At 45.7% G+C, this 24,957-nt stretch overlaps 2 protein-coding genes across 2 annotated transcripts in view; one reads left to right on the top strand and one right to left on the bottom strand.

The window, feature by feature from the left end:
• The window catches only part of LOC115187885 (CUB and sushi domain-containing protein 3-like), a 1,475,978-nt gene that overhangs the window by 119,952 nt on the left and 1,331,069 nt on the right, over positions 1–24,957 (top strand).
• The window catches only part of LOC115187879 (eukaryotic translation initiation factor 3 subunit H), an 83,258-nt gene that overhangs the window by 25,725 nt on the left and 32,576 nt on the right, over positions 1–24,957 (bottom strand). The window contains exons 3-4 of the mRNA XM_029746920.1: positions 17,734–17,901; positions 2,000–2,099 (exon numbers count right to left, since the gene is read on the bottom strand). Of these exons, the coding sequence (XP_029602780.1) occupies positions 2,000–2,099; positions 17,734–17,901 (268 nt within the window). The remainder of the gene's footprint in view (positions 1–1,999; positions 2,100–17,733; positions 17,902–24,957) is intronic.

The following is a 24,957-nucleotide window of genomic DNA, read 5'->3' as shown; positions in this document are numbered from 1 at the left end:
TTATGACTTCAAGCCTATCAACTCCCGAGATCAGGCTGCCTATAAGAACATCCAATAATCAAAAGGTATATGAAATAACAAAATCGCATAGAGAGAAATAGTCCTATAATTCCTATAATAACTACAACCTAAAACTTCTTACCTGGGAATATTGAAGACTCATGTTAAAAGGAACCACCAGCTTTCATATGTTCTGATTAAGGAACTTAAACGTTATCTTTTACATGGCACATATTACACTTTTCCTTTCTTCTCCAACACTGTTTCTGCATTAATTAAACCAAATCGAACATTTATTTGAGACTAAATAGATTTTCTGTATGTATTATATTAAGTAAAATAAGTGTTCATTCAGTATTGTTGAAATTGTCATTATCACACACACACACACACACACACACACACACACACACACACACACACACACATACATATAAATAAAAACAAAATCGGTCTTTTAACAAATCGTTATTGGCGTTGAAAAATCATATTCGGTCGCCCGCTAGTAGGTAGGTGGGAGTGGGTAGGGGTAGGTGGGAGTGGGTAGGGGTAGGTGGGTAAGGGTCGGTAGGTGGGAGTGGGTAGGGGTAGGTGGGAGTGGGTAGGGGTAGGTGGGTAAGGGTCGGTAGGTGGGAGTGGGTAGGGGTAGGTAGGTAGGTAAGGGTAGGTGTCGGTAGGTGTGGGGTATGGGTAAGGGGTGGGTAAAGGTAGGGGTAGGTAAGGGTAGGTAGAGGTAGGTAGGGGTATGTAGGTGGGTAGATGGGTGGGTGGGTAGGTAGGTAGGTGGGTAGGTGGGTAGGTAGGTGTAGGTAAAGGTAGGGCTAGGTAGGTAGATAAAGGTAAGGGTAGGTAGGTAAGGGTAGGTATGGGTTAAGCTAGGGGGAGGAGGGTAGGGGTAAGGGTAGGTGGGGTAGGGTAGGTAGGTAGGGATAAGGGTAGGTAGGGTAGGGTAGGGTAGGGTAGGTAGGGTAGGTAGGTAGGGATAAGGGTAGGTAGGGTAGGGTAGGTAGGTAGGTAGGTAGGTAGGGTAGGGTAGGTAGGTAGGTAGGTAGGGTAGGTAGGGGTAGGTAGGTAGGGTAGGTAGGGGTAGGTAGGTAGGGTAGGTAGGTAGGGTAGGGTAGGTAGGGGTAGGTAGGTAGGGGTAGGTAGGTAGGGTAGGGTAGGTAGGGGTAGGTAGGGGTAGGGTAGGTAGGGGTAGGGGTAGGGTAGGTAGGTAGGGTAGGGTAGGGTAGGTTGGTAGGTGTGAACATGAAGAAACTAACTAACTACAGAATAAGGAGAAATCCAAGCCAAAGCAAACACTTCCTAATATTGACTAAGTGCACCTATTTTAAAATCCAAAAGAAGTTTATTTTCTAGTCAATTTAATACCAGTCTGTTGGGATTCCATTTTTCATAAACTCAGCGTGTGGGAACTCAGAGCTATTTGAAATGTCTCCCTCTCATTACGCTGTATTCAGATGCAGTTTAAAATCAATGGCCAGCAGCCTGAGGGTCAAAGCCAGCCAGGCAGCAGATCAACGCGGCAGTAGAGTTGTTTGACAGCCCCAACACACACTAGTTATAAACCCCAATCATCACATCACTAAGAGCCTCTGATGAGGCTGTCCCTGCCCATGGGGAAAATAACATCACGCACTGGAATCTATTGAAGGGACTTTCAAAAGCACCGCATTGATGCTGAATTCTTATCAGGAAAGGTGCAGTTGGTATTTGTGCCTTTGTGTGTCTCTCTGTGCGTGTGTGTGTGTGTGTGTGTGTGTGTGTGTGTGCTCGTGGTATTGATGGCCTTTAGCAATTCTCATCCAGCTTCTGAAGTGGAGCTTGGTGCCTGTGTGTGTCTGTGTGTGTGTGTGTCTGTGTGTGTCTGTGTGTCTGTGTGTGTCTGTGTGTGTGTGTCTGTGTGTGTGTGTCTGTGTGTGTCTGTGTGTGTCTGTGTGTGTCTGTGTGTGTCTGTGTGTGTCTGTGTGTGTCTGTGTGTGTGTGTGTGTGAGCTCACCCCTCTGCTGAGAAGTCCTTCTCCTTGCAGATCTCCATCAGTTTGGGTGTTAACCTGTAAGCCTTCAGGGACAGGGAGCCCTGGGCGGTCTTAATGGGATCTAGTGGGGAGGGAGAGAGAGGGGCAGGGGGAGAGAGAGCAAACGAGGGAGAGAGGGGCAGGGGGAGAGAGAGCAAACGAGGGAGAGAGGGGCAGGGGGAGAGAGAGCAAACGAGGGAGAGGGGGTGGGGGGGGGAGAGCAAGCAGCAGGGGGAGAGAGAGCAAACGAGGGAGAGAGGGGCAGGGGGAGAGAGAGCAGGGGGGGAGAGAGGGGCAGGGGGAGAGAGAGCAAACGAGGGAGAGAGGGGCAAGGGGAGAGAGAGCAAACGAGGGAGAGAGGGGCAAGGGGAGAGAGAGCAAACGAGGGAGAAAGGGGCAAGGGGAGAGAGAGAGAGAGAGAGAGAGAGAGGGGCAGGGGGGGGAGAGAGCAAACGAGGGAGAGAGGGGCAAGGAGGGAGAGAGAGAGAGAGGGGGGCAGGAGGGAGAGAGAGAGAGAGAGAAAGAAAGAGAGAGAGCGAGCAAGGGAGAGAAAGCGAGGGAGAGAAACAGATGTTAAGATTAAAACAAAGGTCTAACATTCTATTAAGTGGTTCTCTTACAATTTGGGACAACACACCATAAGACCTAACACACACACCACGTTTAGCATCTAGAGAGAAACGCCATGTATAGAATCTAGAGAGAAACACCATGTATAGAATCTAGAGAGAAACACCATGTATAGAATCTAGAGAGAAACACCATGTATAGAATCTAGAGAGAAACACCATGTATAGAATCTAGAGAGATGAGATACAACACCATGTATAGAATCTAGAGAGAAACACCATGTATAGAATCTAGAGAGATGAGATACAACACCATGTATAGAATCTAGAGAGAGGAGATACAACACCATGTATAGAATCTAGAGAGATGAGATACAACACCATGTATAGAATCTAGAGAGAAACACCATGTATAGAATCTAGAGAGATGAGATACAACACCATGTATAGAATCTAGAGAGATGAGATACAACACCATGTATAGAATCTAGAGAGATGAGATACAACACCATGTATAGAATCTAGAGAGAAACACCATGTATAGAATCTAGAGAGATGAGATACAACACCATGTATAGAATCTAGAGAGAGGAGATACAACACCATGTATAGAATCTAGAGAGAAACACCATGTATAGAATCTAGAGAGATGAGATACAACACCATGTATAGAATCTAGAGAGATGAGATACAACACCATGTATAGAATCTAGAGAGAAACACCATGTATAGAATCTAGAGAGATGAGATACAACACCATGTATAGAATCTAGAGAGAGGAGAAAAACACCATGTAAAAATTTCAGGATTTGTTTTGTTCTTCCTAAGCCAGGATTCAGACACGGCTAGGACATCCGGGTTGGCAGACTGTGCTAAAGCAGTGAATAAAACAAACTTAGGGAAGAGGCTTCTAATGTTAACATGCATGAAACCAAGGCTTTTACGGTTACAGAAGTCAGCAATATGAGAGCGCCTGGGGAGTAGGAGTGGAGCCAGGCGCTGCAGGGCCTGGATTCACCTCTACGTCACCAGAGGAACAGGGAAGGAGGAGGGTAAGGATAAGGGTACGACTAAAGGCTATAAGAACTTGTCATCTAGTGCGTTCGGAATATAGAGCAAAGGGAGCAGGTTTCTGGGCTCGGAAGAATAGATTCAAGGCATAATGTACAGACACAGGTATGGTAGGATGTGAATACAGTGGAGGTAAACCTAGGCATTGAGTGACGATGAGAGACGTTTTGTCTCTAGAGATATCATTCAGACCAGGTGAGGTCACTGCATGTGTAGGATGTGAAACAACAGCTAAGGTATATTGAGCAGGGATGGAGGCTCTACAGTGAAATAAGACAGTAATCACTAACCAAAACAGCAAATGGACAAGGCATATTGACATTAGGGAGAAGCATGCGTAGCCGAGAGATCATAGCGACCAGCGGGTAGCTAGGCGGACCGGAGACACGGCGATTCAGAAAGCTAGCGGGCCGAGGCTAGCAGAAGGGAGACGTCGCGACGGTAGGGTCTGCTGTAGCCCCCTCTGGCGGTTACGTCGGCGGACCAGTCGTGATGGATCGAAAGCTAGCGGGCCGAGGCTAGCAGAAGGAAGACGTCGCGACGGTAGGGTCTGCTGTAGCCCCCTCTTGCGGTTACGTCGGCGGACCAGTCGTGATGGATCGAAAGCTAGCGGGCCGAGGCTAGCAGAAGGGAGACGTCGCGACGGTAGGGTCTGCTGTAGCCCCCTCTGGCGGTTACGTCGGCGGACCAGTCGTGATGGATCGGCAGGGCTAGGCAGTAAAAGGGTCCAGGCCAATTGGCAGAATAGGTATCGGAGCCCAAGAAACTGGCTGATGGACCTCTTCAGTTAACAGTCCGATATGCTCTAGACAGCTAGCGGGCTGCGGCTAGCGGATGGCCCTTCGGGGGAAGTCGCGACGGAGGACATGTAGTCTACACGCCATAGAAATACAATGGAATTTCCAACGCATACTACAATTCCCAGAGTACATTTCACTTCCCAGGGTGCAATGCTCCGCCCAGGGCTGCTGACTGGCTATTGGCTACTGCTAGCAAGCCCAGACAAACATGAAGCAGTCTACATACAGTATATTGCTGTCAAGTTATGAGTGTATTTCACATTACTTTTGGGTTGTGTAATCATATTATAATGCTCACATGTGACGCGAGCCTACCAGACGAGCTAAATGCCTTTTATATTCGCTTCGAGGCAAGCAACATTGAAGCATGCATGAGAGCATCAGCTGTTCCAGATGACAGTGTGATCACGCTCTCCGTAGGAAGACCTTATTAAACAGGTCAACATTCACAAATCCAAAGAGGCCAGACAGATTACCAGGACGTGTACTCAAAGCATACGCGGACCAACTGGCAAGAGTCTTCACTGACATTTTCAATCTCTCCCTGTCTGAGTCTGTAATACCTACATGTTTCAAGCAGACCACCATAGTCCCTGTGCCCAAGAAAGCGAAGGTAACCTGTCTAAATGACTACCGCCCCGTAGCACTCACGTTGGTAGCCATGAAGTGCTTTGAAAGTCTGGTCATGGCTCACATCAACACCAGAATGCCGGAAACTCTAGACCCACTCCTATTCGCATACCGCCCCAACAGATTCACAGATTACGCAATCTCTATTGCACTCCACACTGGCCCTTTCCCACCTGGACAAAAGGAACACCTATGTGAGAATGCTATTCATTGACTACAGCTCAGCATTCAACACCATAGTGCCCTCAAAGCTCATCACTAAGCTAAGGACCCTGGGACTAAACACCTCCCTCTGCAACTGGATCCTGGACTTCCTGACGGGCCGCCCCCAGGTGGTAAGGGTAGACAACAACACATCTGCCACGCTGATCCTCAACACAGTGGCCCCTCAGGGGTGCGTGCATAGTCCCCTCCTGTACTCCCTGTTCACCCACGACTGCGCGGCCGTGCACGACTCCAACACCATCATTCTATTTGTTGACGACACAACAGTGGTAGGTCTGATTACCGACAACGATGGGACAGCCTATAGGGAGGAGGTCAGAGAGCTGGCGGTGTGGTGCCAGGACAACAACCTCTCCCTCAACGTGATCAAGACAAAGGAGCTGATCGTGGACTACAGGAAACGGAGGGCCGAACAGGCCCCCATTAACATCAACGGGGCTGAAGTGGAGCGGGTCGAGAGTTTCAAGTTCCTTGGTGTCCACAACACCAACCAACTATCATGGTCCAAGCACACCAAGACAGGAAGAGGGCACGACAAAACCTATTCCCCCTCAGAAGACTGGAAAGATTTGACAAGGGTCCCCAGATCCTCAAAAGGTTCTACAGCTGCACCATCGAGAGCATCCTGACCGGTTGCATCACCACCTGGTATGGCAACTGCTCGGCATCTGACCATAAGGCGCTACAGAGGGTAATGCGAACTGCCCAGTACATCACTGGGGCCAAGCTTCCTGCCATCAAGGACCTATATAATAGGCTGTGTCGCTGTTTACTATCTACGCATAGTCACCTGTACCCCCGCACATTGACTCAGTACCGGTACCCCCTGTATATAGCCTCCACATTGACTCTGTACCGGTACCCCCTGTATATAGCCTCCACATTGACTCGGTACCGGTACCCCCTGTATATAGCCTCCACATTGACTCGGTACCGGTACCCCCTGTATATAGCCTCCACATTGACTCGGTACCGGTACCCCCTGTATATAGCCTCCACATTGACTCGGTACCGGTACCCCCTGTATATAGCCTCCACATTGTTATGTAATTGTCTTGTGTGTTACTTTTTGATTTTAATTATTTTCACTTCCGTTTACTTAGTAAATATTTTCTTAACCAACAGCTGCATCGTTGGTTAAGGGCTTGTAAGTCAGCATTTCACTGTAAGGTCTACTACACCTGTTGTATTCAGCATTTCACTGTAAGGTCTACTACACCTGTTGTATTCAGCATTTCACTGTAAGGTCTACTACACCTGTTGTATTCAGCATTTCACTGTGAGGTCTACTACACCTGTTGTATTCAGCATTTCACTGTGAGGTCTACTACACCTGTTGTATTCAGCATTTCACTGTAAGGTCTACTACACCTGTTGTATTCAGCATTTCTCTGTAAGGTCTACTACACCTGTTGTATTCAGCACATGTGACTAATAACATTTGATTTAATGAATGTTAAGCTGAATATCTGTTCCATTGTCACTGAAAAACATATCTAATTTAGTAGAATAACAATAATGTTACAATGCAAATATCACGTGTAAAATAGCTAATCCTCCCTTGCACTGCTTCGGTTCACCTTTTTAGCGTCGTTGTTTCGGTGGGCCGGACCCTCAATCTGCTCTGAAAGCAAAGTATTCCCCTAGTTGGCATCTGGAACCAGTTATACCAAGTGGAGTTATGCTGTTTGAGTTGGAAGAAGCCATGCTGTGGGTATTCTCTCTTCTAGCGTGCACAAGCAGCCTGGCTAGCTCACTACTGCCCCCTAGAGAACATTCAGACAAATGACCAGACGGACTCCATCCTCTCAATCCTTATATGATATGAGACACATTTGACAGAAGTACCGAATTTAACAAAAAAAAATTATAATACCGAACCGTTTTTTTCATGTTTTAGTATCGGAAGATGTATCCAAGTTTCAGTATACCGTGCAACGCTACTGACAAGTAAACATAAATATTATTTGTTTACTTCACAGATGGGAAAGATTAAAGTTGACTTTGATTCCTACACGTCAATGAATCCAGTTTGAGTCATACATGTTAATGAACCAGGTGTTATAAAAGCCATTTCCCCTCACTACTTCCTCTCTGTGTTATAAAAAGCCATTTCCCCTCACTACTTCCTCTCTGTGTTATAAAAAGCCATTTCCCCTCACTACTTCCTCTCTGTGTTATAAAAAGCCATTTCCCCTCACTACTTCCTCTCTGTGTTATAAAAAGCCATTTCCCCTCACTACTTCCTCTCTGTGTTATAAAAAGCCATTTCCCCTCACTACTTCCTCTCTGTGTTATAAAAAGCCATTTCCCCTCACTACTTCCTCTCTGTGTTATAAAAAGCCATTTCCCTCACTACTTCCTCTCTGTGTTATAAAAAGCCATTTCCCCTCACTACTTCCTCTCTAACTGTGATAATTGAGATTCCTCTGAGGCGCTTTGATCCATTTAGAGCGGGTTGCATCCCAAATGGCACCCTATTCCCTATATAAATGGCACCCTATTCCCTATATAGATGGCACCCTATTCCCTATATAGATGGCACCCTACTCCCTATATAGATGGCACCCTACTCCCTATATAGATTGCACCCTACTCCCTATATAGATGGCACCCTATTCCCTATATAGATGGCACCCTATTCCCTATATAGATGGCACCCTATTCCCTATATAGCGCACTACTGGTTGACCAGAGAGCCCTATATAGGGAATAGGGTGCCATTTGGAATGAATCTTAGGTATTGACTTCATTATTGATATCCAATGGATTAACAGTGGTCCCTCATTAAACATGCAGAAGACTGAGTTATGAACTGCTGGTCTTCCTGACAGACATTAAATTCTCTGACAACAGCTCTGGTGGTCATTCCTGCAGTCAGCATGCCAATTGCACATTCCCTCAACTTGAGACATGTGTGTCATTGTGTTGTGTGACACAACTGCACATTTTAATATTTCAGAGTGGCCTTTAATTGTCCCCAGCACAAGGTGCACCTGTGTAATGATCATGCTGTTTAATCACTTTCTTGATATGCTGCAACTGTCAGGTGAATGGATTATCTTGGCAAAGGAGAAATGCTCACTAACAGGAATGTAAACATATTTGTGCACAATTTCAGATGTTTTTGGTGCGCATGGAACATTTCTGGGATCTTATTTCAGTTCATGAAACATGGGACCAACACTTTACATGTTGCATTTATATTTTAGTTCATTATAGTTACTCCACAATGCTAACCGAAATGACAGCTAACAATTTTTCCAAAACATGCATCCTGTTTGCAACAAGGCACTAAAGTAATACTGCAAAAAATTTGGCAACGCAAATAGATTTTTGGTCCTGAATACAAAGTGTTATGTTTGGGGCAAATACAACACATTACTGAGTACCAGTCTACATATTTTCTAGCATAGTGGTGGATGCATCATGTTATGGGTATGCTTGTAATCGCTAAGGACTAGGGAGTTTTTCAGGATAAAAAAAAAACTTAATGAAGCTAAGCACAGGTGAAAACCTGGTTCTGCTTTCCTCCAGACAGTAGGAGATTAATTCACATTTCAGCAGGACATTAACCTAAAACACAAGGCCAACACTACACTGGAGATGAATACCAAAAATACTGTGAATATTCCTGAGATGCCGAGTTACAGTTTAGACTTAAATCTACTTGAAAATCTATGGCAATGATCAACAACCAATTTGACAGAGCTTGAATCATTAAAAAAATAATAGTGGTGTTTTACACACTCCAGGTGTGGAAAGCTTTTAGAGACATCCCAGAAAGTCTCTCCGCTGTAATCACTGCCTAAAGTGCTTTTACAAAGTATTGCCTCGTGTGTGTGTGTGTGTGCGGGCGCGTGTGTGTGTGTGTGTGTGTGAGAATACTTATATAAATTAAATATTTCATTTTCAAAAAAACATTTTCACTTTTTCATTATGGGGGTATTGTGTGAAGATGGGTGACCTTTTTTTGTTTTAAATAAATGGAATCCATTTTGAATTCAGGCTGTAGCGCAACAAAATGTAGAATAAGTCAACGGGTATGAATAGTTCCCCTGTGGGGCCCTGCTGTGGATTCTAGCCATGAAATGTCTGGCACGGCCAAATCGTTTTCTGAAGTTGTCAGATTGCCTCGTGCGATGCTTCGTCCTTCTGTCCGTGTGGACAGAGATGCTTCGTCCTTCTGTCCGTGTGGACAGAGATGCTTCGTCCTTCTGTCCGTGTGGACAGAGATGCTTCGTCCTTCTGTCCGTGTGGACAGAGATGCTTCGTCCTTCTGTCCGTGTGGACAGAGATGCTTCGTCCTTCTGTCCGTGTGGACAGAGATGCTTCGTCCGTGTGGACAGAGATGCTTCGTCCGTGTGGACAGAGATGCTTCGTCCTTCTGGACAGAGATGCTTCGTCCTTCTGGACAGAGATGCTTCGTCCTTCTGGACAGAGATGCTTCGTCCTTCTGGACAGAGATGCTTCGTCCTTCTGGACAGAGATGCTTCGTCCTTCTGGACAGAGATGCTTCGTCCGTGTGGACAGAGATGCTTCGTCCTTCTGTCCGTGTGGACAGAGATGCTTCGTCCTTCTGTCCGTGTGGACAGAGATGCTTCGTCCTTCTGTCCGCGTGGACAGAGATGCTTCGTCCTTCTGTCCGCGTGGACAGAGATGCTTCGTCCTTCTGTCCGCGTGGACAGAGATGCTTCGTCCTTCTGTCCGCGTGGACAGAGATGCTTCGTCCTTCTGTCCGCGTGGACAGAGATGCTTCGTCCTTCTGTCCGCGTGGACAGAGATGCTTCGTCCTTCTGTCCGCGTGGACAGAGATGCTTCGTCCTTCTGTCCGCGTGGACAGAGATGCTTCGTCCTTCTGTCCGCGTGGACAGAGATGCTTCGTCCTTCTGTCCGCGTGGACAGAGATGCTTCGTCCTTCTGTCCGCGTGGACAGAGATGCTTCGTCCTTCTGTCCGCGTGGACAGAGATGCTTCGTCCTTCTGTCCGCGTGGACAGAGATGCTTCGTCCTTCTGTCCGTGTGGACAGAGATGCTTCGTCCTTCTGTCCGTGTGGACAGAGATGCTTCGTCCTTCTGTCCCGATACAGATGGCACCCCGTTCCCAATACAGATGGCACCCCGTTCCCTATACAGATGGCACCCCGTTCCCTATACAGATGGCACCCCGTTCCCTATACAGATGGCACCCCGTTCCCGATACAGATGGCACCCCGTTCCCGATACAGATGGCACCCCGTTCCCGATACAGATGGCACCCCGTTCCCGATACAGATGGCACCCCGTTCCCGATACAGATGGCACCCCGTTCCCGATATAGATGGCACCCCGTTCCCGATACAGATGGCACCCCGTTCCCGATACAGATGGCACCCCGTTCCCGATACAGATGGCACCCCGTTCCCGATACAGATGGCACCCCGTTCCCGATACAGATGGCACCCCGTTCCCAAAATAGATGGCACCCCATTCCCTATATATTTGGCACCCTATTCCCTATATAGATGGCACCATGTTCCCTATATAGATGGCACCATGTTCCCTATATAGATGGCACCATGTTCCCTATATAGATGGCACCCTGTTCCCTATATAGATGGGACCCTATATAGAGATGGCACCCTATTCCCTATATAATTGGCACCCTATTCCCTATATAGATGGCACCCTATTCCCAATATAGATGGCACCCTATATATAGATGGCACCCTATTCCTTGTATAGATGGCACCCTAGATAGTTGGCACCCTATTCCCTATATAGATGGCACCCTATATAGATGGCACCCTATATAGATGGCACCCTATTCCCTATATAATTGACACCCTATATAGATGGCACCCTATTCCCTATATAGATGGCACCCTACTCCCTATATAGATGGCACCCTACTCCCTATATAGATGGCACACTACTCCCTATATAGATGGCACCCTATTCCCTATATAGATGGCACCCTATAAAGTTGGCACCCTATTCCCTATATAGATGGCACCCTAATCCCTATGTAGATGGCACCCTATTCCCTATATAGATGGCACACTATTCCCTACATAGATGGCACACTATTCCCTACATAGATGGCACCCTATTCCCTACATAGATGGCACCCTATTCCCTACATAGACTATTCCCTATATAGATGGCACCCTATTCCCTACATAGATGGCACCCTATTCCCTATATAGACTATTCCCAATATAGATGTCACCCTATTCCCTATATAGATGGCACCCTATTCCCTATATAGATGGCACCCTATTCCCTATATAGATGGCACACTATTCCCTATATAGATGGCACACTATATAGATGGCACCCTATTCCCTATATAGATGGCACGCTATTCCCTATATAGATGTCACCCTATTCCCTATATAGATGGCACTCTATATAGATGGCACCCTATTCCCTATATAGATGGCACCCTATACCCTTTATAGATGGCACCCTTTTCCCTATAGAGATGGCACCCTATTCCCTACATAGATGGCACCCTATTCCCTACATAGACTATTCCCTATATAGATGGCACCCTATTCCCTACATAGATGGCACCCTATTCCCTATATAGACTATTCCCAATATAGATGTCACCCTATTCCCTATATAGATGGCACCCTATTCCCTATATAGATGGCACCCTATTCCCTATATAGATGGCACCCTATTCCATATATAGATGGCACACTATTCCCTATATAGATGGCACCCTATTCCCTATATAGATGGCACCCTATTCCCTATATAGATGGCACCCTATTCCCTATTCCCTATATAGATGGCACCCTATTCCATATATAGATGGCACACTATTCCCTATATAGATGGCACCCTATTCCCTATATAGATGGCACCCTATTCCCTATATAGATGGCACCCTATTCCCTATTCCCTATATAGATGGCACCCTATTCCCTATATAGATGGCACCCTATTCCCTATATAGATGTCACACTATTCCCGATATAGATGGCACACTATATAGATGACACCCTATTCCCTATATAGATGGCACCCTATTCCCTATATAGATGGCACCCTATACCCTTTATAGATGGCACCCTATTCCCTATATAGATGACACCCTATTCCCTATATAGATGGCACCCTATTCCCTATAGAGATGGCACCCTATTCCCTATATATATACTTTTGACCAGAGAGCCCTATATAGGGAATAGGGTGCCATTTGGAATGAATCCTAGGTATTCACTTCATTATTGATATCCAATGGATAAACAGTGGTCCCTCATTAAACATGCAGAAGACTGAGTGAGTTATGAACTGCTGGTCTTCCTGACACACAGTCAGGGAACATCAGTCTCTTCTGTCATGTTCAAGTGTTCAACTGTTAAACTGAGGAACACGTCCCCACAGAGCGCTGGTAACTAAAAGACTAGTGCTCTACTATAGAGGGAACAGGGTAACCATTTGGGACAGAGGTCACCCTGAAGATGTCTGAGGACAGGGGGACTAATGGAGGAAGACCTGTCAGAGCAATAGCATGAGGATGTCATCAAATCAAATGTATTTATAAAGCCCTTCTTACATCAGCGGATATCTCAAAGTGCTGTACAGAAACCCAGCCTAAAACCCCCCAAACAGCAAGCAATGCAGGTGTAGAAGCAAGGTGGCTAGGAAAAACTCCCTAGAAAGGCCAGAACCTAGGAAGAAACCTAGAGAGGAACCAGGCTCTGAGGGGTGGTCAGTCCTCTTCTGGCTGTGCCGGGTGGAGATTATAACAGAACATGGCCAAGATGTTCAAGTCTTTATCATATTCAGACCATCATGAAGACGCCCTGAAACCCAGCTACTGACAGAGGCAGCAGAGGACATGACCTGGGTCATGTGATCAATCAAACCTCATTTATGTACAGCACCTTCAGGAAGTGTTCACATCCATTTCTGACTTTTTACACATTGTTGTGGTAATGCTTGATTTTAAAATTGATCAAATTTAGATATATATATATATTTTTTTTTTTTTAACCCATAATGTCAACGTGGAATTATGTTTTCTACACATTTTGCATGGGGCAGATTTTTTCTCTCTCCCTGTTTTAAAGCTAATTTCCTGCAATTCTACAAATTCTTCCATGTCTTATGTGTGTTTATATGATACCATGGGTCGAAGACCAACGGAGTAACAATAAAATACCTACTCATTCCAGGGTTTTTCTTTATTTTTTACTATTTTCTACATTGTACAATAACAGTGAAGACATCAAACTATTAAATAATACATACGGAATCATGTAGTAACCAAAAAAAAAGTGTTAAACAAATTAAAAAATATTTTACATTTGAGATTCTTCAAAGTAGCCACCCTTTGCCTTGATGACAGCTTTGCACACTCGTGGCTTTCTCTCAACCAGCTTCATGAGATAGTCACTTGGAATACATTTCAATTAACAGGTGTGCCTTGTTAAAAGTTAATGTGTAATTTCTTTCCGTCTTAATGACTTTGAGACAATCAGTTGTGTTGTGACTAGGAAGGGGTGGTATACAGAAGATAGCTCTGTTTGGTAACAGACCTAGCCCATATTACGGCAAGAAAAGCTTAAATAGGCAAAGATAAACGACAGTCCATCATTACTTTAACAACATGAAGATCAGTCAATCCGGAAAATGTCAACTTTGATAGTTTCTTCAAGTGCAGTCGCAAAAACCATCAAGCACTATGATGAAACTGGCTGTCATGAGGACCACCACAGGAAAGGAAGACCCAGAGTTCCCTCTGCTGCAGAGGATCAGTTCATTAGAGTTAACTGCACCTCAGATTGCAGCCCAAATAAATGCTTCACAGAGTTCAAGTAACAGACACATCTCAACATCAACTGTTCAGAGGAGACTCGTGAATCAGGCCTTCATGGTCGAATTTCTGCCCAAAAAAAACTACTATTTTTGGGCTCCCGAGTGGCACAGCTGTCTAAAGCACTGCATCTCAGGGCTAGAAGCGTCACTACAGACCCTGGTTCGATCCTGGGCTTTATCACAACCGGCCATGATCAGGAATCCCATGGGCTGCGCCACTCGGCCCAGGGTTGTCCGGGTTAGGCCGTCATTGTAAAATTTGAATTTGTTCATAACTGACTTGCCTGGTTATTTTTAAAGGACACCAATAATAAGAAGAGACTTGCTTGGGCCAACAAACATGAGCAATGGACATTAGACCAGTGGAAATCTGTCCTTTGGTCTGATGAGTCCAAATTTGAGATTTTTGGTTCTAACCGCAATGTCTTTGTGAGACGCAGAGTAGGTGAACGGATGATCTCTGCATGTGTGGTTCCCACCGTGAAGCATGGAGGAGGAGGTGTGATGGTGTGGGAATGCTTTGCTGGTGACACAGTCTGTGTTATATTTAGAGTTCAAGGCACACTTAACCAGCATGGCTACCACAGCATTCTGCAGCAATACACCATCCAATCTGGTTTGCACTTAGTGGGACTATCATTTGTTTTTCAACAGGACAATGACCCAAAAAAACACCTCCAGGCTGTGTAAGGGCTATTTGACCAAGAAGGAGAGTGATGGAGTGCTGCATCAGATGACCTGGCCTCCACAATCACCTGACCTCAACCCAATTGAGATGGTTTTGGATGAGTTGGACCGCAGAGTGAAGGAAAAGCAGCCAACAAGAGCTCAGCATATGTAGGAACTCCTTCAAGACTGTTGGAAAAGCATTCCAGGTGAAGCTGGTTGAGAGAATGCCAAGTGTGTGCAAAGCTGTCATCAAGGCAAAGGGTGGCTACTTTGAAGAATCTAAAATATACTTTGGTTTGTTTAACACTTTTTTGGTTACTACATGATTCCATATGTGCCATTTCATAGTTTTGATGTCTTCACTATTATTCTGCAAAGTAGAAAATAGTCAAAATAAAGAAAAACCCTGGAATGAGTAGGCATGTCCAAACTTTTGACTGGTACTGTATCTTTTTTAAACTTTTTTCATGACTTGCGGTCCGCATTGACCCGGTTCTGGGTCCGGTCCTCCAGTTGTGTATGTCGGGACTAGGGAGTTTTTTTAGGGTAAAAAGAACCATAATGAAGCTAATCACAGGTAACATCCTAGAGGAAAACCTGGTTTAATCTGCTTTCCAACAGACACTGGGAGATGAATTCACCTTCCAATAACCGAAAACACAAAAGACAAATATACACTGGAGTTGCTTACAAAGACATTTCATCTTTCTTCCAAATTTGACAGAAATATTTTATGGTCGATCGTTGACAAAAAAAAGAATAATACAATTAAATACATTTGAATCCCACTTTGTAACAACAAAATGTGGAGAAGGTCAGAAGAGGTGTGAATACCTTCTCAAGGCTGTAGGTGACATGACACTAGGACGAGGCCTGAGAAAACCCTGTCAAAAACAGTCTGTCTCAAAGCTGTAGCTGTAGGTGACATGACACTAGGACGAGGCCTGAGAAAACCCTGTCAAAAACAGTCTGTCTCAAAGCTGTAGCTGTAGGTGACATGACACTAGGACGAGGCCTGAGAAAACCCTGTCAAAAACAGTCTGTCTAAAAGCTGTAGCTGTAGGTGACATGACACTAGGACGAGGCCTGAGAAAACCCTGTCAAAAACAGTCTGTCTCAAAGCTGTAGCTGTAGGTGACATGACACTAGGACGAGGCCTGAGAAAACCCTGTCAAAAACAGTCTGTCTAAAAGCTGTAGCTGTAGGTGACATGACACTAGGACGAGGCCTGAGAAAACCCTGTCAAAAACAGTCTGTCTCAAAGCTGTAGCTGTAGGTGACATGACACTAGGACGAGGCCTGAGAAAACCCTGTCAAAAACAGTCTGTCTCAAAGCTGTAGCTGTAGGTGACATGACACTAGGACGAGGGCTGAGAAAACCCTGTCAAAAACAGTCTGTCTCAAAGCTGTAGCTGTAGGTGACATGACACTAGGACGAGGCCTGAGAAAACCCTGTCAAAAACAGTCTGTCTAAAAGCTGTAGCTGTAGGTGACATGACACTAGGACGAGGGCTGAGAAAACCCTGTCAAAAACAGTCTGTCTCAAAGCTGTAGCTGTAGGTGACATGACACTAGGACGAGGCCTGAGAAAACCCTGTCAAAAACAGTCTGTCTAAAAGCTGTAGCTGTAGGTGACATGACACTAGGACGAGGCCTGAGAAAACCCTGTCAAAAACAGTCTGTCTCAAAGCTGTAGCTGTAGGTGACATGACACTAGGACGAGGCCTGAGAAAACCCTGTCAAAAACAGTCTGTCTAAAAGCTGTGTTTGTTGTCTCAAAGCTGTAGCTGTAGGTGACATGACACTAGGACGAGGCCTGAGAAAACCCTGTCAAAAACAGTCTGTCTAAAAGCTGTGTTTGTTGTCTCAAAGCTGTAGCTGTAGGTGACATGACACTAGGACGAGGCCTGAGAAAACCCTGTCAAAAACAGTCTGTCTAAAAGCTGTGTTTGTTGTCTCAAAGCTGTAGCTGTAGGTGACATGACACTAGGACGAGGCCTGAGAAAACCCTGTCAAAAACAGTCTGTCTCAAAGCTGTAGCTGTAGGTGACATGACACTAGGACGAGGCCTGAGAAAACCCTGTCAAAAACAGTCTGTCTCAAAGCTGTAGCTGTAGGTGACATGACACTAGGACGAGGCCTGAGAAAACCCTGTCAAAAACAGTCTGTCTAAAAGCTGTGTTTGTTGTCTCAAAGCTGTAGCTGTAGGTGACATGACACTAGGACGAGGCCTGAGAAAACCCTGTCAAAAACAGTCTGTCTCAAAGCTGTAGCTGTAGGTGACATGACACTAGGACGAGGCCTGAGAAAACCCTGTCAAAAACAGTCTGTCTAAAAGCTGTAGCTGTAGGTGACATGACACTAGGACGAGGCCTGAGAAAACCCTGTCAAAAACAGTCTGTCTCAAAGCTGTAGCTGTAGGTGACATGACACTAGGACGAGGCCTGAGAAAACCCTGTCAAAAACAGTCTGTCTAAAAGCTGTGTTTGTTGTCTCAAAGCTGTAGCTGTAGGTGACATGACACTAGGACGAGGCCTGAGAAAACCCTGTCAAAAACAGTCTGTCTCAAAGCTGTAGCTGTAGGTGACATGACACTAGGACGAGGCCTGAGAAAACCCTGTCAAAAACAGTCTGTCTCAAAGCTGTAGCTGTAGGTGACATGACACTAGGACGAGGCCTGAGAAAACCCTGTCAAAAACAGTCTGTCTCAAAGTTGTGTTTGTACCAATGAAAGCTTGAGTATATTACCAACCCTGACCCTATTTAGAGAGTGGACATCATCTGGACACGTCACTCTCTGATCTCAGAATTAAAACATCCATACACTTATTAGAAAGAGGAGATTACATTCATTTGTTTCTGTGCGCGTGTGTGTGTGAGGTGTGTGTGTGTGTGTGTGGTGTGTGTGTGTGAGGTGTGTCAGACGGATTACTTACCGTAGATGAGCACGACAGACTCCTCGATGGCGTGCTGGTAACTGAACTGAGAGTCCAGCAGGGCCCGGCTGACAAATGATCCATAATAGGTGGACTGGTACCAGCCCACATGAAGATGGTCAATGTTGACATGACGAAGAGATCGCATCATCTCCATCTGATACTGGACTAGAGGGGAGAGGTGGAGGAGAGGAGAGGGCGAGAGAGAGGGAGGGTGGGGGGGAGAGGGGAGGTGGAGAGCGAGAGAGAGAGAGGGTGGAGGAGAGAGAGAGAGAGAGAGAGAGAGAGAGAGAGAAAGAAAGAGAGAGAGAGGGTGGGGGGGAGAAGGGGAGGTGGAGAGAGAGAGAGGACAGACAGAAAGACAGAGGGGGGTAAGAGTGAGAGAGAGAGAGAGAGAGAGAGAGAGAGAGAGAGGATGGACAGAAAGAGGGAGAGGAGACATTTTTACTTTTTCCATTCATCAGGTGGGTTATAAATACATGACAGCAGACTGAATCAACCATCTCCCTCTGTGCTGTGGAATCAGCCATATTCCTCACCGCTGGTCCCCTGACCTCCCACTGACAGACAGAATAGAGTAGAGGAAGACTGGAGACAGACAGCACCGGGAGGTTAACTAGGACAGACAGCACATTTACACATCACTCCGAGTGGGACTGTTTGTGTGTGTACCATCCCAGTCAATCACAGGACGCAGCCAGAGACAGACACACACCAGTCTGGCTATTGACAGACAGACAGGATTCATCCGAGTCTCATTGGCCAGCTGTGGCCTCTAAACCCCCTACCTACCCCCAAACACTTATTTTGGACCCCCAACCAGTCACCCCCACTCAGAACATCTATCCCCCAACCAGACAAACGTTTCTAAAAACCTGTTTTCTCTTTGTCATTATGGGGTTTTGTGATGTCATTATGGGGTATTGTGATGTCATTATGGGGTATTGCGATGTCATTATGGGGTATTGCGATGTCATTATGGGGTATTGCGATGTCATTATGGGGTATTGTGACGTCATTATGGGGTATTGTGATGTCATTATGGGGTATTGTGATGTCATTATGGGGTATTGCGATGTCATTATGGGGTATTGCGATGTCATTATGGGGTATTGCGATGTCGTTATGGGGTATTGCGATGTCATTATGGGGTATTGCGATGTCATTATGGGGTATTGCGATGTCATTATGGGGTATTGTGTGTAGATTGATGAGATTTTTTTATTTTTTTATTTAACCCATTTTAGAATAAGGTTGTAACGTAACAAAACGTTGAAAAGGTCAAGGAGTCTGAATACTTTCCCAAATGCACTGTATGTTTCCCCGTCTTAGAAGACTTAGAAGACTAGCAAGTTAAACTAAGGGGTCGCGTTAATGCAGAATTCTGCAGATGTAAAATGCTTGTTATTGTAATTTCCCGCTCGGCATCAGACTGATGTTATGCTTCAGTTGCACTTCTCCACTCGGATGAGAATTGACAAACGAGCATTTTAAAAATCAGCAGAGGCTCTTGGCTGATGTATAGCTACTGTTCTCAGTCCAGCCTAGCTTTTAGCTAAAAACGCAAGATTAACTTGAAAAAAAAACATCAGGAAATGTAGCTGGCTACATTCTTTCTATGATAAACATTAGAAATATGATGGATATGCATCGTTTTTACACAAAACAAAATACTATTTTTCATTATAAGCTCATTTACCTCTGTGGCTGACAAACAGCGGTGAACTTCTGTTGTCATCTGATAAAAAATGTATTTATTTCCTGATGAATGTGTTGCACTAATGGATTATTCTGAAGGAAAACTACAGTCACACGCCCCTGATTATTCCTCTGAGGCAAAATATAAATAAATACTTGACTAGTGAAACACTCCCGCGTGGATATTTCCAAACAGCCCTGTACATCACCCGAGACTAGATGCTGGTTACAGTCAACGAAGAGTTAATGGGTAGGTCTCACACACACACACACACACACACACACACACACACACACACACACACACACACACACACACACGAGAGAGATGTTTCCACAAGAAAAAATCAACCAGTGAAGAACAAACACCATTGTAAATACAACCCATATTTATGTTTATTTATTTTCCCTTTTTGTACTTTAACCATTTGCACATTGTTACAACACTGTATATAAATACATAATATGACATTTGTAATGTCTTTATTTCTTTTGGAACTTCTGTGAGTGTAATGTTTACTGATCATTTTTTTATTGTTTATTTCACTTTTGTATATTATCTACTTCACTTGCTAAAGCCCTTAAATTGAAATTGAGAGAAAGACACACAGAGAGGTGACAGAGAGGTGACAGAGAGGTGACAGAGAGGTGACAGAGAGGTGACAGAGAGGTGACAGAGAGGTGACAGAGAGGTGACAGAGAGGTGACAGAGAGGTGACAGAGAGGCGACAGAGTGGCGACAGAGTGGCGACAGAGTGGCGACAGAGAGGTGACAGAGAGGTGACAGAGAGGTGACAGAGAGGCGACAGAGTGGCGACAGAGTGGCGACAGAGTGGCGACAGAGTGGCGACAGAGTGGCGACAGAGAGGTGACAGAGTGGCGACAGAGTGTTGACAGAGAGGTGACAGAGAGGTGACAGAGAGGTGACAGAGAGGTGACAGAGAGGTGACAGAGGTGACAGAGTGGTGACAGAGTGGTGACAGAGAGGTGACAGAGAGGTGACAGAGTGGCGACAGAGAGGCGACAGAGAGGCGACAGAGAGATGACAGAGAGGTGACAGAGACATCATCATTCCTTCCTTGACGATGAGACCTTGAGCTTTTAAAAAGGCATTGCGATTCCCTTTCAAGAGGAATAACTCAACAGTAAAGAACATATATTTATTAGGCTCTCTACATACTGGACACCCTCAAAGGAGCTGGTTTCAGTGACTGGCTGCTCTGGCCTTAGCAACAGTTAAACTGATGGGAGGAGGACTGGGGATTCAGTGACTGGCTGTTCTGGCCTTAGCAACAGTTAAACTGATGGGAGGAGGACTGGGGATTCAGTGACTGGCTGTTCTGGCCTTAGCAACAGTTAAACTGATGGGAGGAGGACTGGGGATTCAGTGACTGGCTGGTCTGGCCTTAGCAACAGTTAAACTGATGGGAGGAGGACTGGGGATTCAGTGACTGGCTGCTCTGGCCTTAGCAACAGTTACACTGATGGGAGGAGGACTGGGGATTCAGTGACTGGCTGGTCTGGCCTTAGCAACAGTTAAACTGATGGGAGGAGGACTGGGGATTCAGTGACTGGCTGGTCTGGCCTTAGCAACAGTTAAACTGATGGGAGGAGGACTGGGGGAAACATAAATAGATGGAGGAGAGAGACAAGAAGAGGGAGGAGGGGGAGAAGTGGAAGGAGGAGGAAGAGGAGAGGGAGCTAGGCTACATGAGGGAGACAGAGGGGAGGAAGAGGAGGATGAGGACGAACAGGAGAGGGAGAGAGAGGAGGAGGAGGAGTGATTCAGACTGAAGTTGAGAACCCATGACTACAGGCTGGTTTAAAGCAGATTATGGAACAGATGATAGAACACATTTAGGAGAGGTTCTGGCCTTGGCGCCCACCCACCCCACGCTAGCCTCCGTCACACAGCCCCAGACCCTGGCAGAACCAGGCAGGCCCTGGAAGAACCAGGCAGGCCCTGGCAGAACCAGGCAGGCCCTGGCAGAACCAGGCAGGCCCTGGCAGAACCAGGCAGAACCAGGCCATTGTTGAGGCAGACAAAGCAGCAGCCAGCCAGACAGTGTCTCATCCTGGCAGTTCAACAAGGACAGCAGCGCAACTATGTACCCAAAGCCTTAGAGACAGAACCAGGTTAAATACCAGGGAGGATCTCTCAGCCTTACAGCAATACAGACCGAACCAGGTTAAATACCAGGGAGGATCTGTCAGCCTTACAGCAATACAGACAGAACCAGGTTAAATACCAGGGAGGATCTCTCAGCCTTACAGCAATACAGACAGAACCAGGTTAAATACCAGGGAGGATCTCTCAGCCTTACAGCAATACAGACAGAACCAGGTTAAATACCAGGGAGGATCTCTCAGCCTTACAACAATACATACAGAACCAGGTTAAATACCAGGGAGGATCTCTCAGCCTTACAGCAACACAGACAGAACCAGGTTAAATACCAGGGAGGATCTCTAAGGGAGCATTTCCAATGAGAAATTCCAATGGTGTTCTACCCGAAAGGCTCAGACTTTTCCTTCTCTGTGGGCCGGCACCAGTGTCTCGCTGGGCCACGGCGGACCTGCTCTGACTTGGAGACAAGCCCCTCAGTACTTTTCAGCTGGTATTTACACAACGGCTAACTGTGAACATGGGTTTCCACTGTCGACGGTTAACGTCTTCTCCCCGAGCAACTGCTTTGATTCTGTTCTTCATTCCCCCCCCCACGTGTTTATTCATAAGGCAGACTGGTAGTCTAATAAACATGTATTTTCATAAGGCAGACTGGTAGTCTAATAAACGTGTTTACTCATAAGGCAGACTGGTAGTCTAATAAACATGTATTTTCATAAGGCAGACTGGTAGTCTAATAAACGTGTTTATTCATAAGGCAGACTGGTAGTCTAATAAACATGTATTTTCATAAGGCAGACTGGTAGTCTAATAAACATGTTTATTCATAAGGCAGACTGGTAGTCTAATAAACGTGTTTATTCATAAGGCAGACTGGTAGTCTAATAAACATGTTTATTCATAAGGCAGACTGGTAGTCTAAGAAACGTGTTTATTCATAAGGCAGACTGGTAGTCTAATAAACGTGTTTATTCATAAGGCAGACTGGTAGTCTAAGAAACTTGTTTATTCATAAGGCAGACTGGTAGTCTGATAAACATGTTTATTCATAAGGCAGACTGGTAGTCTAATAAACATGTTTATTCATAAGGCAGACTGGTAGTCTAATAAATGTGTTTATTCATAAGGCAGACTGGTAGTCTAATAAACATGTTTATTCATAAGGCAGACTGGTAGTCTAATAAACATGTATTTTCATAAGGCAGACTGGTAGTCTAATAAACATGTTTATTCATAAGGCAGACTGGTAGTCTAATAAATGTGTTTATTCATAAGGCAGACTGGTAGTCTAATAAACATGTTTATTCATAAGGCAGACTGGTAGTCTAATAAACATGTATTTTCATAAGGCAGACTGGTAGTCTAATAAACATGTTTATTCATAAGGCAGACTGGTAGTCTAATAAATGTGTTTATTCATAAGGCAGACTGGTAGTCTGATAAACATGTTTATTCATAAGGCAGACTCGTAGTACTAGACTCAAACACTCTTCAGCCAAATAAACATGTATGTTTATAGCCAAACTAAACGTAGCTCTCCTCTCCACTGCAACTTAATGTACATTTCTCTCACGTTTGGTTAAGTAGGTCATAATAACTGGTATTTCTGCTAAACACACTAGAACCAACAAGTGGAAGAGAATCAGTGTATAGAGCGAGTCAGATATCAACAGATGTGTTCCAAATGGTCCCCTATTCCGTACACAGGGCTAGTGTTAACAGTAGTGTACTATATAGGGAATAGGGTGCAGTTCAAGGAAGCGTCGCTCTAGCCGAGCTCAGAGTCCGGTTGGTTTCCAGGTGCTGTCTGCCATTCTGCCTGTTTCCTGCTTGAAATGCTCCTCCTACTTCCCATCTCTGAACCACAATGCTCCTCCTACTTCCCATCTCTGAATCGCAATGCTCCTCCTACTTCCCATCTCTGAACCACAATGCTCCTCCTACTTCCCATCTCTGAACCGCAATGCTCCTCCTACTTCCCATCTCTGATCCACAATGCTCCTCCTACTTCCCATCTCTGATCCACAATGCTCCTCCTACTTCCCATGTCTGATCCACAATGCTCCTCCTACTTCCCATCTCTGATCCACAATGCTCCTCCTACTTCCCATCTCTGATCCACAATGCTCCTCCCACTTCCCATCTGTGAACCACAATGCTCCTGCTATACACACACACACACACACACACACACACACACACACACACACACACACACACACACACACACACACACACTCTACCAGCAGCTCCAATCCAACCAGAGAGATAATACTGTGGTCTAGAAGCTTCCTTATCCCAGAGAATAGCCAATTCTATTATATAATCACGGCGACAATGTGACCCAGCCGCTTCACCTCACCTCTCCTCTCCCCTCCCCTCCCCTCCTCTCCTCCTCTCCTAGCATACGTGCCCAAACGGCACCCTATTCCCTATATAGTGCACTAGTTTTAAACAAAAGTAGTGCACTATATAGGGAATAGTCCGCCATCTGGGACGCACATTAACTATTCTTCAGTCATTTCTTTAGACCGGTTGGTTCTGCTATCAATCAGTCAGTCGGGGGAGATGGGGAACGAGGGGCGATGGGGAACGAGGGGGGATGGGGAACGAGGGGCGATGGGGAACGAGGGGGGATGGGGAACGAGGGGAGATGGGGAACGAGTTTGCTGTTGATTCCCATTTGCTTTGGTGATTGTGTTGTGTGTCTGCAAGGACCCAAAAGCAAGGGCCTCCTACACCCCCCCACCACCCTTCTATGTCCCTACGGTTCCTACCCCGCATATGAATGAGACACCTTGATGATGTGGTCTAGGGGGGATATTTCAAACCCAACCAGATGTTTAGACTGTCGGTCTAGTCAAATCCTCATCGTACCGTACGTATGGAGCAGTCAAATCCTCATGGTACCGTACGTATGGAGCAGGTGGTCTAGTCAAATCCTCATCGTACCGTACGTATGGAGCAGGTGGTCTAGTCAAATCCTCATCGTACCGTACGTATGGAGCAGGTGGTCTAGTCAAATCCTCATCGTACCGTACGTATGGAGCAGGTGGTCTAGTCAAATCCTCATCGTACCGTACGTATGGAGCAGTCAAATCCTCATTGTACCGTACGTATGGAGCAGGTGGTCTAGTCAAATCCTCATCGTACCGTACGTATGGAGCAGTCAAATCCTCATCGTACCGTACGTATGGAGCAGGTGGTCTAGTCAAATCCTCATCGTACCGTACGTATGGAGCAGGTGGTCTAGTCAAATCCTCATCGTACCGTACGTATGGAGCAGGTGGTCTAGTCAAATCCTCATCGTACCGTACGTATGGAGCAGGTGGTCTAGTCAAATCCTCATCGTACCGTACATATGGAGCAGTCAAATCCTCATCGTACCGTACGTATGG

The sequence above is a fragment of the Salmo trutta genome, unplaced genomic scaffold, assembly GCF_901001165.1.
Source record: "Salmo trutta unplaced genomic scaffold, fSalTru1.1, whole genome shotgun sequence".
NCBI lineage: Eukaryota > Metazoa > Chordata > Actinopteri > Salmoniformes > Salmonidae > Salmo > Salmo trutta.
The sequence above is the reverse complement of the archived record's forward strand: the minus strand, read 5'-3'. Positions and strand labels throughout refer to the sequence as shown.